Source organism: Stomoxys calcitrans, chromosome 2 (assembly GCF_963082655.1).
Source record: "Stomoxys calcitrans chromosome 2, idStoCalc2.1, whole genome shotgun sequence".
NCBI classification, from domain to species: Eukaryota; Metazoa; Arthropoda; class Insecta; order Diptera; family Muscidae; genus Stomoxys; species Stomoxys calcitrans.
This window is the reverse complement of record NC_081553.1, coordinates 156,380,933-156,396,299: the sequence shown is the minus strand read 5'-3', so window position 1 is coordinate 156,396,299 and position 15,367 is coordinate 156,380,933. Positions and strand designations below refer to the sequence as shown.

General features: G+C 37.2%; 1 protein-coding gene across 1 annotated transcript in view; it reads left to right on the top strand.

Moving 5' to 3' along the window:
- The window catches only part of LOC106091543 (proton-associated sugar transporter A), a 103,499-nt gene that overhangs the window by 41,049 nt on the left and 47,083 nt on the right, over positions 1–15,367 (top strand). Inside the window, exon 5 of the mRNA XM_059363490.1 lies at positions 10,756–11,087. Coding sequence (XP_059219473.1) covers positions 10,756–11,087 — 332 coding nt within the window. The remainder of the gene's footprint in view (positions 1–10,755; positions 11,088–15,367) is intronic.

Here is a 15,367-nt window from a genome sequence, read left to right as displayed (position 1 = left end):
GAAGGAGTTCCACTTTAGGTTCTCATTTCATTGAGAGCCTGTCTGATGTAGCGGATGTGAAAATTCGCAAGTTGCTGGGCTTATAAAAGCAATCTGGATAGATCAACGGTAGGATCTAGAAGGCATCTTCCTTCTTCTATTTCTGTGATATCACAATGGGCGAAAACGACTAAGTACATCTGATGGAAGACTGCCACTTAAATCTTACCTAACGACCTGATAATACTTAATATTGGTAATACTGCTACCTTTGTTAAAATGTTTAGGCGGGAGGTTTTAGATGTGACGACGTGTTCGGAAAATCTAATCGATGAGCTCAAAGAGAATTGGATGATAATTTAGGATTGGATGGGCTCTATGGAACACTCTTTCTCTGGCCATCAAGGCGATCACGGAATGAGTGAGTTGATGTGGTGCTAACGCGAGGACGTCGAGTGGGAACATCTTTGCCGACAGTAAAATGGCCATAAGGGCAATAACAACCAGGACGGTAAGATCACGAATAGTCTTGCATTGTAAGAAGGAGAATAACGCCTTCTCTGAGGATGGCAAAATCCGCATCGTTTGTGTTCCGGGCCATAACGGAGTAAGGGGAAATAAAAGGGCAGGCGATTTGGCAGTGAAAGCCAGAGGACTGTCGTCAATGAACTTGGTTAACCCGAAGCCTTTCGAGCCGACGCAGTCCAAGTTAAGGCCGTGTGCTGTGGAACAGCGAAAGGTCGGTAGGATGACGAAAATCCTTTGGGGAGATCCGGATTGTGAGTAAAATCGGAGCCGCAAGTGATAGCATGTATAGGACATGTAGAGAAGATGATGAGGCGTTGGAGCATTTTTTATGTCATTGTCCCACTTTTGCGGCTAACATATACCGGCACTTAGGTGGGGACACAATACTAGACATAAACCAACTAAAGGGCGTGGTATGGAAAACAATTAGGGATTTTGTAAGTAGCACGGAAATCCCAACTAAGATTATCTTTTCCGAGGTTACTTTTTTAGTATTTAGAGCGTACAACAAGTCGATTACTGGCTTAGGTGTATGTCCATAGTGGAAGGGGGCGGCTTAATATCCGCACCTTCTTTTAAACCTTACCTAACCTATAGCACAACATGGACCGATTTTGCCCAGTTCCATTCCCAGCCGACCCACATTAATAAGAAGTTATATGTGCAAAATTTCAAGCACCTAGCTTTGCTCCTTCGAAGGTTAGCGTTATTGTAACAGACAGACGGACGGACTTGATTAGATATCATGACGATCAAGATTATACAAACTTTAAGGCGTCTTAGACGCATATTTCGAGGTGCTACAAACCGAATGACGAAATTCGTATACCCCTATCCTATGGTAGAGGGTATACAAAAGTTCGAAAATGTTTAGCTATTGTATTGTTAGCAAATATTGATATTGAAATTGGTGTTTAATTCAAACAAACATGATCCACATCATGTGGATCTGCTTGCGCAGAGTGTCTGCTTGCAAGCAGAAGATTCTTGGTTTAACTCTCAGCTCCGACAAAAAGGAAAAGTGTTGTTTAATTTATAATTGCAATGTTTCATATTAAATTTGTCTTCTTTAAAACAGCTGAGCGATTGATAGCGTGGCGTGGAAGACAAGCGGAACTAAATGGGTTGTCTAATAAAGGTGTGTCCGCCAATCTCCACTTGGATCGTCCAAAGATAGGAAAGGAGATTTTTTTTAATAATTTTAATTTCAGTTTAAGTCCTTATGAACTAAGATAATTTTGTGGGAAGTTTAAAGTGAATGAATAATATGGTAAAATAATTCCCTAGCTGTTAAGAAATTCTTGAACGAACAACGAGCATAAAATTCTTATCGCTATATAAAGTTCAATATTGTACACATTTAGTTCATTTTAACTAATATTGAGGTTAAAAATTCTTATCGCTATATAATGTTCAATATTGTACACATTTAGTTCATTTTAACTAATATTGAGATTAAAAATTGTTTGAGTGTGAGCATACATCTACTATTGTGTTATATATAATGTTCCATATCTATTGCCACACAGCAATTCGCAATCCCCACCCTGAAACCCAATCAAACAACTTTGACCCCAAAAATCCGCAAAATTAGATAAACTTCACCAAACACTTTTTAGTGGGATTTTATAAAATTAATTCCTTAGAAAGAAGTTCATTCAACTTTGGATGTCGTTATGGCACGAAATAACCGATATCATTAATTGCTGTGTTTTTTTATTTTAATAACTTTATACCATATAGTTAAAAAAATAAAAGGTACGAAAAAAGTGAACTCTGCACTAGGCGAACGGTTAGAGCTAGAACTCCGAAATTTGGCACAAATTGATTGTTGTTGTGAAATATAAACAAGTAAAAGCGTGCTAAGTTCGGCCGGGCCGAATCTTATATACCCTCCACCATGGATCGCTTTTGTCGAGTTCTTTTCTCGACATCTCTTCTTAGGCAAAAAAAAAAAATAAAAGAAAAGATTTGCTCTGCTATTAGAGCGATATCAAGATATGGTCCGGTTTGGACTACAATTAAATTATATGTTGGAGACCTGTGTAAAATGTCAGCCAATTCGAATAAGAATTGCGCTCTTTGTGGGCTCAAGAACTAAAATAGAGAGATCGATTTATATGGGAGCTGTATCGGGCTATAGACCGATTCAGACCATAATAAACAGGTATGTTAATGTTCATGAGAGGATCCGTCGTACAAATTTTTAGGCAAATCGGATAATAATTGCGGCCTGTAGAGGCTCAAGAAGTCAAGATCCCAGATCGGTTTATATGGCAGCTATATCAGGTTATGAACCGATTTGAACCATATTTGGTACAGTTGTTGGATATCATAACAAAATACTACAAGCCAAAATTCATTCAAATTGCATAAGAATTGCGCCCTCTAGAGGCTCAAGAAGTCAAGATCCAAGATCGGTTTATATGACAGCTATATAAGGTTATGGACCGATTTGAACCATACTTGGCACAAATGTTGGATATCATAACAAAACACGTCGTGCAAAATTTCATTCCAATCTGATAAGAATTGCGCCCTCTAGAGGCTCAAGAAGTCAAGACCCAAGATCGGTTTATATGGCAGCTATATCAAAACATGGGCCGATATGGCCCATTTACAATACCAACCGACCTACACTAATAAGAAGTATTTGTGCAAAATTTCAAGCGGCTAGCTTTACTCCTTCGGAAGTTAGCGTGCTTTCGACAGACAGACGGACGGACATGGCTAGATCGACATAAAATTTCACGACGATCAAGAATATATATACTTTATGGGGTCTCAGACGTATATTTCGAGTAGTTACAATCAGAATGACAAAATTAGTATACCCCCCATCTTATGGTGGAGGGTATAAAAATAGTACAGGATATGGGAGAAAATGTACGTTTAGTACCACATTTGCTACTAATTAATACTTTCTATACGAATTGAGCTAGAGCTCCGAAATTTGACATGTATACAACTAGGAAAAATATGTTGGGTGACTGAATGTTTTTTCACAAATCGTAAATTTTTGTGCCAAAAAGTACAAAATGCATGACGATTAAGAATACATATACTTTATGGGGTCTTAGATGCATATTTCGAGGTGTTACAAACAGAATGACGAAATTAGTATACCCCCCATCCTATGGTGGAGGGTATAAAAATTGGAAAATTTTCTACACCGTTTACATTGCAGCCCATATCCACATGATTTGAGAAAAACTCCCAAAACTGTTTACATTATTTTTGTTTTGTTTTTTTTATGACCGTATGGAGTAAAAAATGGTGCCTTTTTTGTTGTTTTTAATACCATTTTGCCAAATTCATTTATCATCTCTAATACAGTTCCATTTTCATTTTGGGCATAGCTGTTTAAGTGCAGGGATGAGAATTTTGATATATTGGTACTTTTTTTGATACTTTTTAAATATCAAAAGTACCACGGTATCCCCGCGAGCCTTTTGGTACTTTTTCGAGACTATCCAATTTTCATTATATATATTCGAAGACTTAAAAAATTGTAGAGTTTAAACTTTATAATTGGCTTCATCATTACCTATCGGCTTTAGCAAAAATCCATTCATTATTCCTAAAGTTTTTCGTGAATATTATTAATGATATAAATGTAAAACTCCAATGCTGAGGATATTACTTGCAGTAACGGCATTTGCCAGTCACCTGAACAAGTAAAAAGGAGCAGGATTAAACATTTGTATACCTACGACGATGGTTTCCGTGAACCTTAAACTAACAAATAACTTCTAAGCTGTCATTGAGAGTGGACGTGTTCTTTAAAGCTCGCATTAAAAACGCAATTTTTCATAGTTTCAGTTGTGATCACTACGAATAAAAATAAAAACACGATTTTGAATGAATCAATCTGGTGACACATTTCTTGCGTTGAATATATTAAAAAGTGCATTAGAAGACATAACAAATCAAAAACAAAAGTGCATATTAAGTTTTTGCAAAGTTGAAAAAGAAGACTACAAACAAAACAATAACACTAATAAAAGAGTTTCTAGTGAAACTGCTGTAATCCTCTCACAAATAAATAGAGAGTTTCCTTGTTGTAATTTTATTGAGTAGAGCTTTTCAATAAACATTAATTGCGACCCTTGTCTTCAGAATAAGGTATACGACTCTGAAATATTACATTCTAAATATCAAATATATAGGCGTGATCGGAACGATAAAATGAAAAAATCTGGCGGTGGTGTGCTAATAGCGATCTCCACTGAATTTCCTTCTGAAGAAATAATAGTGGAATCTTCCTTGGATATTGAATTTGTAGCCGTAAAAATATTTTTGAAAAATGTTTCAATATTTATTTTATGTTCTTACGTTCTACCCTCTTCATGTGAGGATATTTATTTAAAACACGTATCTGCAATCCAATCAGCATTTAAGTCGTCTCAACCAAGAGACACATTGATTGCCCTTGGTGATTTTAATCTTCCTCAAATTAACTGGATTCATTCGTCCGAGTCAAATGATTTAACACCAGTGATACCAAATGGCATTTCTGATGAATGCATCGGCATATTGTTAAATTTTGGTCTTTTTCAAATTAATTATATAAACAATTCATTTTCTAAATTACTCGATCCTGTTTTCGTTAATCAACCATCTGAGCTATGTTTAAGTTCTAATGATCCGGTTGTAAGTCCTGAGGATAGATATCATCCGACACTCAAATTACTTATACCCTATCCCACTCTTAAAGTTAAAAGAGATGTAGCAATTGAAAAATGTACTGTTTTGCTAAAACTGATTACATCAAACAGAACTCACTACTCTCATCTGTTTATTGGAATGAAATTTTCAGATCTAAAGATATCAATGAAATGATTTCAACTTTTTATACTGTGCAACTTGACTTTATTTCTCAATCTGTCCCTAAAACTACTTTTTGCAACGCATCTCCATGGGATACAACCAATCTTTCTAGGCTGAAGAACAAGAAGAATAAATTATATAAAAGGTTTAAACGCTCAGGCTCAACGTCTGACTTTTTGATGTATTCATTAACAAGATGCGAATGTAATAAAGAAAACAAATTGGCGCATGGTAGTTATTTGAATAAAATTAGAAATCAATTGAAATCAAATCCTAAATCCTACTACAAAGCGCCGTTGTAATAGTTTACCGAACTTTCTTAGATATAAAGCTAAAGTACGATCTCCCTTTTGCTTTAAAGCACTCGAATATTTTGATGTATGCAGATGATGTTAAGATCTTCAGATCAACGAGAGACTCTGATGAACAGTGTTATCTTCAGTATGACCTTGATACTCTTTACGAATGGTGCAACCAGAACTTTATGGAACTTAATATTTCCAAATGCAAACACATATCATTTTCAAGAATAACCTCTCTTAAAACTAGCTACTTTTTGGCTTCCAATCAACTTGAAGGAGTCTATAGCTTTAAAGACCTTGGATTTCTTCTAGATCAACGCTTAAACTTCCGACAACACATCTCAATGGTTGTAAACAAAGCACGTAGTGCTCTTGGCTTTATGAAACGCTGGAGTAAAGAACTTAATGATTTCTCTGTGACGAAAAACTTATATACGTAGCTAGTTAGAAGTAATCTCGAGTACGGTTCAGTGGTATGAGATCCGTACTACAATATTCATTCTGATTTGATAGAATCAGTTAAAAAAACAATTTCTACTATTTTGTCTCCGTCGAAATGGGTGGGACAGAAGTTCATTACCTTCGTATGAGTACCGATTAAATCTTAAAAAGCTTTCTATGTTAAAAAGTCGTAGAACCATGCTAAACATTACGTTTTTGACTAAATAAATTCATGGTCAAATAGATTCCTGCTTTCTTTTGAGTCGAATTTTCTTTAACGTTCCTATCAGACCTACCAGATATTTTGATCTTTTGAAAATTTCTTATTATAAAACCATCTATGCCAATAATGATGCTTTTCGACACCTATGTTATCAATTTAATCAACTGAAAAATGTAAAAGATCTATCTAAGAATCGAGAAAGTTTAAAAAGGAAAATTATATTATTTTTAAATTCTTAGGTTAATACATTTGTAAATATATTGTTATTAGTCTGTAAGGGTATTTATTATCTATGGACTTAAATAAAACAAGTAAAAGCGTGCTAAGTTCGGACGGGCCGAATCTTATATACCCTCCACCATGTATCGCATCTGTCGAGTTCTTTTCCCGGCATCTCTTCTTAGGCAAAAAAAAAGATATAAGAAAAGCTTTGCTCTGCTATTGGAGCGATATCAAGATATGGTCTGGTTCGGACCACATTAAATTATATGTTAAAGAACTGTGTAAAATTTCAGCCAATTCGAATAAGAATTGCGCCCATTGGGGGCTCAAGAAGTAAAATAGAGAGAACGATTTATATGGGAGCTGCATCGGGCTATAGACCGATTCAGACCATAATAAACAAGTTCGTTGATGGTCATGAGAGGATCCGTCGTACAAAATTTCAGGCATATCGGATAATAATTGCGACCTCTAGAGGCTCAAGAAGTCTAGATCCCAGATCGGTTTATATGGCAGCTATATCAGGTTATGGACCGATTTTAACCATACTTGGCACAGTTGTTGGATATCATAACAAAACACGTCGTGCAAAATGTCATTCAAATCGGATAAGAATTGCGCACTCTAGAGGTTCAAGAAGTCAAGACCCAAGATCGATTTATATGGCAGATGTGTCAGGTTATGGACCCATTTAAACCATACTGGCACAGTTGTTGGATATCATAACAAAACACGTCGCGCAAAATTTCATTCCAATCGGATAAGAATTGCGCACTCTAGAGGCTCAAGAAGTCAAGACCCAAGATCGGTTTATATGGAAGCTATATTAGGTTATGGACCGATTTGAACCATACTTGGCACAGTTGTTGGATATCATAACAAAACACGTCGTGCAAAATTTCATTCCAATCGGATAAGAACTGCGCACTCTAGAGGCTCAAGAAGTCAAGACCCAAGATCGGTTTATATGGCAGCTTTATCAAAACATGGACCGATATGGCCCATTTACAATACCAACCGACCTACACTAATAAGGAGTATTTGTGCAAAATTTCAAGCGGCTAGCTTTACTCCTTCGGAAGTTAGCGTGCTTTCGACAGACAGACGGACGGACGGACATGGCTAGATCAACATAAAATGTCCCGACGATCAAGAATATATATACTCTATGGGGTCTCAGACGAATATTTCGAGTAGTTACAATCAGAATGACGAAATTAGTATACCACCCATCCTATGGTGGAGGGTATAAAAAAAGCAGAGGGTTGGTTGGATCTCTGTGAGCCTGTCATAGAAATCGACTGAATGAGCCCTTCGTGAGCACAAAAAGGCAATTAAGAAATTGGTCAATAATATGGCGACTACATCGGAATGTGAGTCTGTACATAAACTATTTGGAACATGGTTGGAAGAGATATAGAATAGTCGAATGCAACTAATGTTTCCTTATTTAAAAGTAATCTAACGAAAAATATGCTCTATTTGCCTTCAAGCGTTAAACATTTCTTAATTTTCGGTCTATATGGGAGCTATCTCATCAAATAAAGTTAGATTCGGCCATAACAAGGACGTCCCTTATCAATGAACTGAAAACTAGAATCAGACTGTACTCACAGACATAAGTTATTCCCACTGTTTTTAAAAGGAATTTTCGCAGTCAAAATACAGTTGCTTTATATACGAATGAAATGACCTGCAGATGTTATAGGTATTCCCCATTGTTATGCCTATAAACGAATTTTTATACTCACCACCATAGGATAGGAGTATACTAATCTAGTCATTCCGTTTGTAACACCTCGAAATATTAATCTAGAACCCCATAAAGAATATATGTTCTTGATCGTCTCCTCATTCTGAGTCGAACTAGCCATGTCCGTCCGTCTGTCGAAATCACGACAGCGGTCGGAGGCGTGAAGCTAGCCACTTGAAATTTTGCTCACATACTTAATATTGATGTAGGTCGTTAGAGATTGCAAATGGATCATATCGGTTCAGATTCCGATATAGCTCCCATATAAACCGATCTTCCGATTTGACATCATGAGCCCTTACAAGCCGCAATTTTTGTCCGATTAGGCTCAAATTTTGCACATAGTGTTCTGTTATGACTACCAACAACTATGCCAAGCACATAGTGTTCTGTTGTGACTTCCAACAATTGTGCAAAGTACGGTTTAAATCGTTCTTTAACCTCATATAGCTCCCATATTAACCGATCTCCCGATTTGACTTCTTGAGCTCTTCGAAGCTGCAATTTTTGTCCGATTTGGCTGAAATTTTGCAAATAGTGTTCTGTTATGACTACCGGTCTATAACCTGATATAGCTCCCACAAAAACCGATCTCTCGATGGGACTTCTTGAGCCCTTACAAGCCGCAATTTTTATCCCGTTTTGCCGAAATTTTGCATATAGTGTTCTGTTATGACTCTCAACAACTGTACCAAGTCTATAACCAGATATATCTCCCATATTTTAGCAGAAATCATGGAGGTGGGTTCCCAAGATTCGGCCAAACTTAGCACGCTTTTACTTGTTTTTAGTAATAAGAGGAAGTTACGGCCATAATCAAGTAATGGTACTACAAAAAGCACCAATTTAACTTGTTTTCAATACCATTTCGCTAACCTCATTTATCATCCCTGTTTTAGAGTAGAGTAGAGAGCATGACGGAGAAACCGCCGAGAGCGGCTATAAACGAACGAAAACAAACGGCGCGAGCCGATCAAAGAAAATAAAACAAACCACAACTTCACATCAAATCACATGTGCTACTGTTTAATGGTTTTGTTTTGTTGCTTATGAATTATATTTGTTTTTGTTGTTATATGTTGGCTTCCACAGAGTGCCTTTCAACAACAAATTTTTGCTAAATAAATTATTGCAGAAAAATTCAAAAATTTTTTCCTTGTTTTTATAACCTCCACCATAGGATGGAGTTATAGTAATTTCACCATTCCGTTTGTAACACCTCGAAATATTTGTATAAAAACCCTTAAAGTATATATATTCTTGATCGTCATGACATTTGTCTGTCGAAAGCACGCTAACTTGAAATTTTGCAAAAAATACTTCTTATTAGTGTAGGTCGATTGGGATTGTAAATGTTCGAAATCGATCCATGTTTTGATGTAGCTGCCATATAAATCAAATCTTATCCGATTTGGGCGAAATTTTGCATAAAGTGTTTTGTTTTGACTTGCAAAAACTGTGCTAAGCATGGTCTAAATCAGCCCATATACGGATATAGCTGCCATATAAACCGATCTCCCGATTAGACTTCTTGAGCTTCTAGAAGGGGCAATTCTTATCCGATTTGGCTGAATTTTTGCGTGCGGTGTTTTGTTATGATTTCCAACAACTGTGCTAAGTATAGTCTAAATCAGTACATAACCTGATATAGCCGCCATATAAATCGGGCGCAATTTATATCCGATTTGGCTGAAATTTTGCACATATCGTTTTGGTATGCCTTCCAACAACTGTGTTAAGCATGGTCTAAACCAGCCCATATCCTGGTATAGCTGCTATATAAACCGATCTCCCGATTAGACTTCTTGAGCTTCTGGAGGGTGCAATTGCTATCCAATTTGGTTGAAATTTTGCACATATCGTTTTGGTATGACTTCAAACAATTGTACTGAGTATGACCTAAATCAGTCAATATCCTGATATAGCTGTCATATAAATCGATCTCCTGATTTGATTTGAGTCCTAGATAGCGCAATTCTTATCCATCTCCCAATTTGACTTTCTGCGCCACTTGAGGGCGCATCTATTATTTAATTTTCCTGAAATTTTCGAGGTGATATTTTTCTATGACTTGTACGGTTTATGTCGGTCAATAACTTCATATAGCTCATATATATTTCAAAAAGTAATTTAAAGAACTTAACAATTGCGATCCATGGTGGATGGTATATAAGATTCGGCCTTATTGTATATATTTGTTGTTCTTATCGCTAAATATCATTGTGCCAATAATTTTGTCCGGGAATCCACATATGTTTAGCTGAAACAAATCACTACCAAAATCCATAGATCAAGGTCGAAATCTTTAAGTTTTGGGTCAGCGTCGTAGTTTAATTTAAGCGATATCCACACCAACTGTATTAATTAGATAAGGTTACATCTTGTGGTGGCTATAAAAATTTCAGAACGGCCAAACAACATTTCCATCATGAATTGCTCAATATTTTTTAACGAATTTAATACTATTTTCTTTTCAGACGATCATGCTAAAGGCTTATCGACATTTACGATAATGGCAGGACTTGGCGGATTTATGGGATACTCCATGGGAGGCATTAATTGGGACGCTACTTCTATTGGTCGCCGTTTAGGTGGACATGTAAAAGCAGTATTTACGATAATAACTGTTATCTTTATAATTTGCGTCTCGTTAACTATATCAAGTTTTAAAGAAATCCCGCTTTGGGCTTTAACTCCAGCAAAAACAAAATCATGTAAAAATGAGACAGACCGCTTAGAAGATGGATCTATAAATTATGGAGCTTTGGGTGACACGGATTTGAATACAGCAGATGAAAAATCGAATGGGGTAAGTAGCCCGTTCAGCATTTAACCATTTGCCTAAAATATCCTAATATGTGTTTGAATACAAATTTGTTGACACAATCGGTTTTAAACCAGCTTTACACACATTTTGCTTTATAAACTGACTTTAAAATTTCATCAAATAACTATTAAAAGTAAAATAACTATTAAATTAAAAGAATCTGTCTGATTTAGCGGATGTGCCCCACCCTAAAACCTACCAAACATAAATTAAATAAAATGTATTTGAATGTAGTGTACGAATCTGATATCCAAATATGGGACCAGGTATTTGGGGGCCGCCTCTCACCAAAAACATCTCCCAAAGGGGACAAATTTACGACCATAGCAATATGGGGCTCAAATGAAAGGTTTTTGGGAGTAAAGCATGAATTTGATATCAATATTCGGGAAAAGTGTCTATGGGGCCACGCCACCCCCACAACACTACCCAAATAGTAAGTATTTTCTGACTATTGCAATATGAGGCTCATATAAGAGGGTTTTTAAAGTGGAACACGAAACCGATATATATTTTCAAGGCCAACTCACTGAGTGGCCGCCCATCCCCCAAAGCACCCCCCAAGTCGGTCATGTTTGCTGACTATGGAAATATGGGGTTCAAATTAAAGGTATGTAGGAGTAGCCCACGTATCTGATATCAACATGAGGGGCCAACTGTCTGGCGGACGTCCCACCACCATAACAACCCCCAAATAGGACAAAGGACAAGACAATTTGGGTCTTAAAGAGAGTGTGGGGCCAAGTGTTTGAGCGGCCGCCCATTCCCGACAACATCCCCCAAAGAAGACAAATTTACGACCAAACAATGTGGGGCTCAAATGAAAGGTCTTTGGGAGTAAAACAAGAAACTGATATCAATATTCGGGAAAAGTGTCTATGGGGCCACCCTATACTACTATTGCAATATTAGGCTCAAATAAGAGGGTTTTTAGAGTAGAACACGAATCCAATACATATTTTCAAGGCCAACTCAATCCCCCAAAACACCACACAAGCCGGCCATGTTTGCCGACTATGGAAATATGGGGCTCAAATTAAAGGTTTATGGGAGTAGACCACTTATCTGATATCAACATTAGGGGCCAAATATCTAGCGGACATCCCACCACCATAACAACCCCCAAATAGGACGTATTTGCTCACCAAGACAATTTGGGTCTTAAAGAGAGTGGAACTAAATATTCATAGTTTTTGGGGTCAATACCCCAAAGCGGACATATTTGCTGACTTTTCCAATAAGGAGTTTAAATCAGATTAGAAAACGAATTTGACATCCAATTTTGAGGCCAATGGCAATATGGGGTTGAAATAAATGATATGTAGATATATGAGAATAGAGCACGTTGCTGATATATTTTCCGGGCTTAGTGTTTGGGGGATCACCCCAATCCCCAAAACACCCCTAAATCGGGCATATTTACCGACCATGTCAATGTGGAGTTTAAATGAAAGGTATTAGGGGGACTACCTCTTTCCCAAAATACCCCACAAACAGCAATTTTTTACTGACCATCGCAATATGGGGCTTAAATAAAGGTATTTGGAAGTAGAATACGAATTTGATATCCAAATGTAGGATCATGTATTTAGGGCATAACCCTTTCCCCAAAACACCCCCCAAAGGGTAAACATTTTTCGACCATGCTAATATGTGGCTCAAATGAAAGGTATTTGAGATTAGAAAACGAATTTGATAACCTATTTTGGAGCCATGTGTTTGGAGGACGCCTCATCGTGTAAACTCCCCTAAACCAATGGCAATATGGGGCTTAAATAAATGGTATTTGAAAGAAGATCACTATGCTAATATTTTTTAGGGCCAAGTGTCTAGGGGACCACCTCTCCCCCGAAAACACCCTTAAATCAGATATCATGAGAATATCGGGCTGAAATAAAGTATTTTACATCCAAACTTAAATTCGTATACCAATAAAGATGGGAATCTGATAAAGGCACTTATATTGTTAAACTGTTTGTCAACCGATATACTATTTTCGTAGCATGGTATTTCTCTAAGAGCTCTTCAATTGTCGAAAATAAATATTCCGAGGAAAATTTTGTTCCATATAAAGTAAAAGAAGTCGCACCGGTGCGGGCCCGGGTCAGCTAGTTGTTAATAAAAATAGAGCATGTATTTTTTCGAATTATTGGTGCTGGTCTGCAAAACCCTTAACCCTTCTTAAGCCACATATGTACCCAAAACAGAGTATTCTGTTCAGCTTTTTAGGCGCAATGCTGTCAAACTCCATATAAAAAAAGTCGGCGAAACGCTGGAGGAATATAGGCGAAAAAATAGTACTCTGTTTAGAGTGAGGAAAATGGCAAAAAGAAATTGTATTGGCATTGTATTGGTTTCAATGGTTAATTTTTTCTTTGTGCTATTTTATTTATTTGAGAAAAAACAAATTAAACCATAAGTGCAGATTTTGATCAAATTCCGCTCGCGGAACAATTAAAAATTTCCGCGACTGTTCCGAAAGCAGAGTAGAATGCCAACCCTAAGTCGGTAATCGGCTTGATGTGGCCCTAAATCATGAACAGTCAATCTGTTCAAGGATTTTCGTGCTCCTGACATAATCCCTAAATGACACTGTACCATCTCAAGCTATCGGTGCTGGTTAACAAGGTATTTTTTTTTTTAAATATTACGATAATGTTACTTTTAGTTAAGGAGTCAAGTGGGTCGTAAGGACTTAGTTGACTCTGAACTCCAAAACTGTACTTGACCCTACCGTCTTGGTTGTTATTGCCCTTATAGACAGTTAACTGTCCGAGAAGATGTTCATACTAGACAAACTCGCGTTACTGTTCCACTTAACGCATTCCTCCTTTGGCCAGCAATGGACGAAAACGTCTGATTGCCACCTAAACCTTACCTAACCTAAAATGGCCAACAAGAGAAAACGGAGCTTGGTCTCTGGGTCCTCAATACAGGCGCAAGATCTGTTCCCTTGTAGCTTTGATCCGTCCGTGTAGCATGAACTATAATATTTCCCTCAATCGAAGAATATGCCGATAAAAAAGTGTCTCGCCCCAACCTCGGCCTCAATTGATTGCCTCCATACGCAATAGAATAAAACGTTTGATATATTTTTGCAACAAACAAATCTCTTTTAATAGGAAAGTGCTGTTAAACATTAGTCGTAAATTTGTCCTTCATCTGTGGTAAATTTTTTAGGAACTCCGTCTGCGCAAAGGAAAGGATTTTTGACGAAAATTTAAAACTTCGCATTTTATTTCATTCAAAAACATAACGATCTTCGCCTTAAAGCGCAGTATGCACCTCTGGCAAATTTTTCGTTACCGGTTCCGTTACCGAAAATTTCACTTGCAGGTACGCAGCTCAAATGATATTTTCTTTGCGTAACAGAGTGACAAAGGAGACTGGTGAATTTTTTCTGGCAACTACGAATAAAAATGTATGTTTTATATAATAAAACACTCGATAACACCTCAGTTCTAACCATGCCAAATTTGAAAGAGGTATCTCCTTCCGTTCTCAAATGGCATATTTTTTACCATTTTTTTCGATTATATTCCACTTTGCGTCAGCTGATTTCATAAAGGGCAAACACTTTAAACACTTAGTACGGGTTTCTCGTAGAAAAAATAAAGATCGTGTTGGCAAACCGCCACATTAATTTATCGTGGGGATAAACCAACTGTTAACAAATTTGGTTTTCTCGCCCACTTTTAAGGTAATTTAGAAGATATGGCAACACTACGCAGCAATGAGAGTGGTCGCGTACTCAAAAATTTGCACACATTTTTACGGAAAGTCGTTCGTTTTTTAGTAAGAGAGAGAGTTATTGTGTGTGTGTAAGAGCGAAAAACATTCTGAGAGTTTTAGAAATGAGAGGTTGCGAATTTCTGCTGGATGTTTTATCCCCCGCAGAAGTTTCTTACTCTTTTGCAAATTTTTATTGGCCAAAATGTTACAGTAATATAAGTTAACGAACACACACACCTGTGTATTATATAGCAATTGGTGAGCAAAAAATTGCTATATTTATCGGGTCTACTTGCGTGGTGTCCATCGTTATCACGAGAAGCTTAGCTGAAAGCTACCGGGCGCGTCCACAGATTGCGGATGGTGGAAAACTCCGTTTTTATGCGGAGTAACTGCAAATGCGGCCGAAGGCAGTCAGCGATTTTCGAGAGGAGAGTCTCAGTGAAGAGTCAGGTGGCACTGGCTCCTAATTAAATACTGAGTGCCAATGATACTCGAGATGACAAGGCGAGTTATTGGCGCCTTCAAAT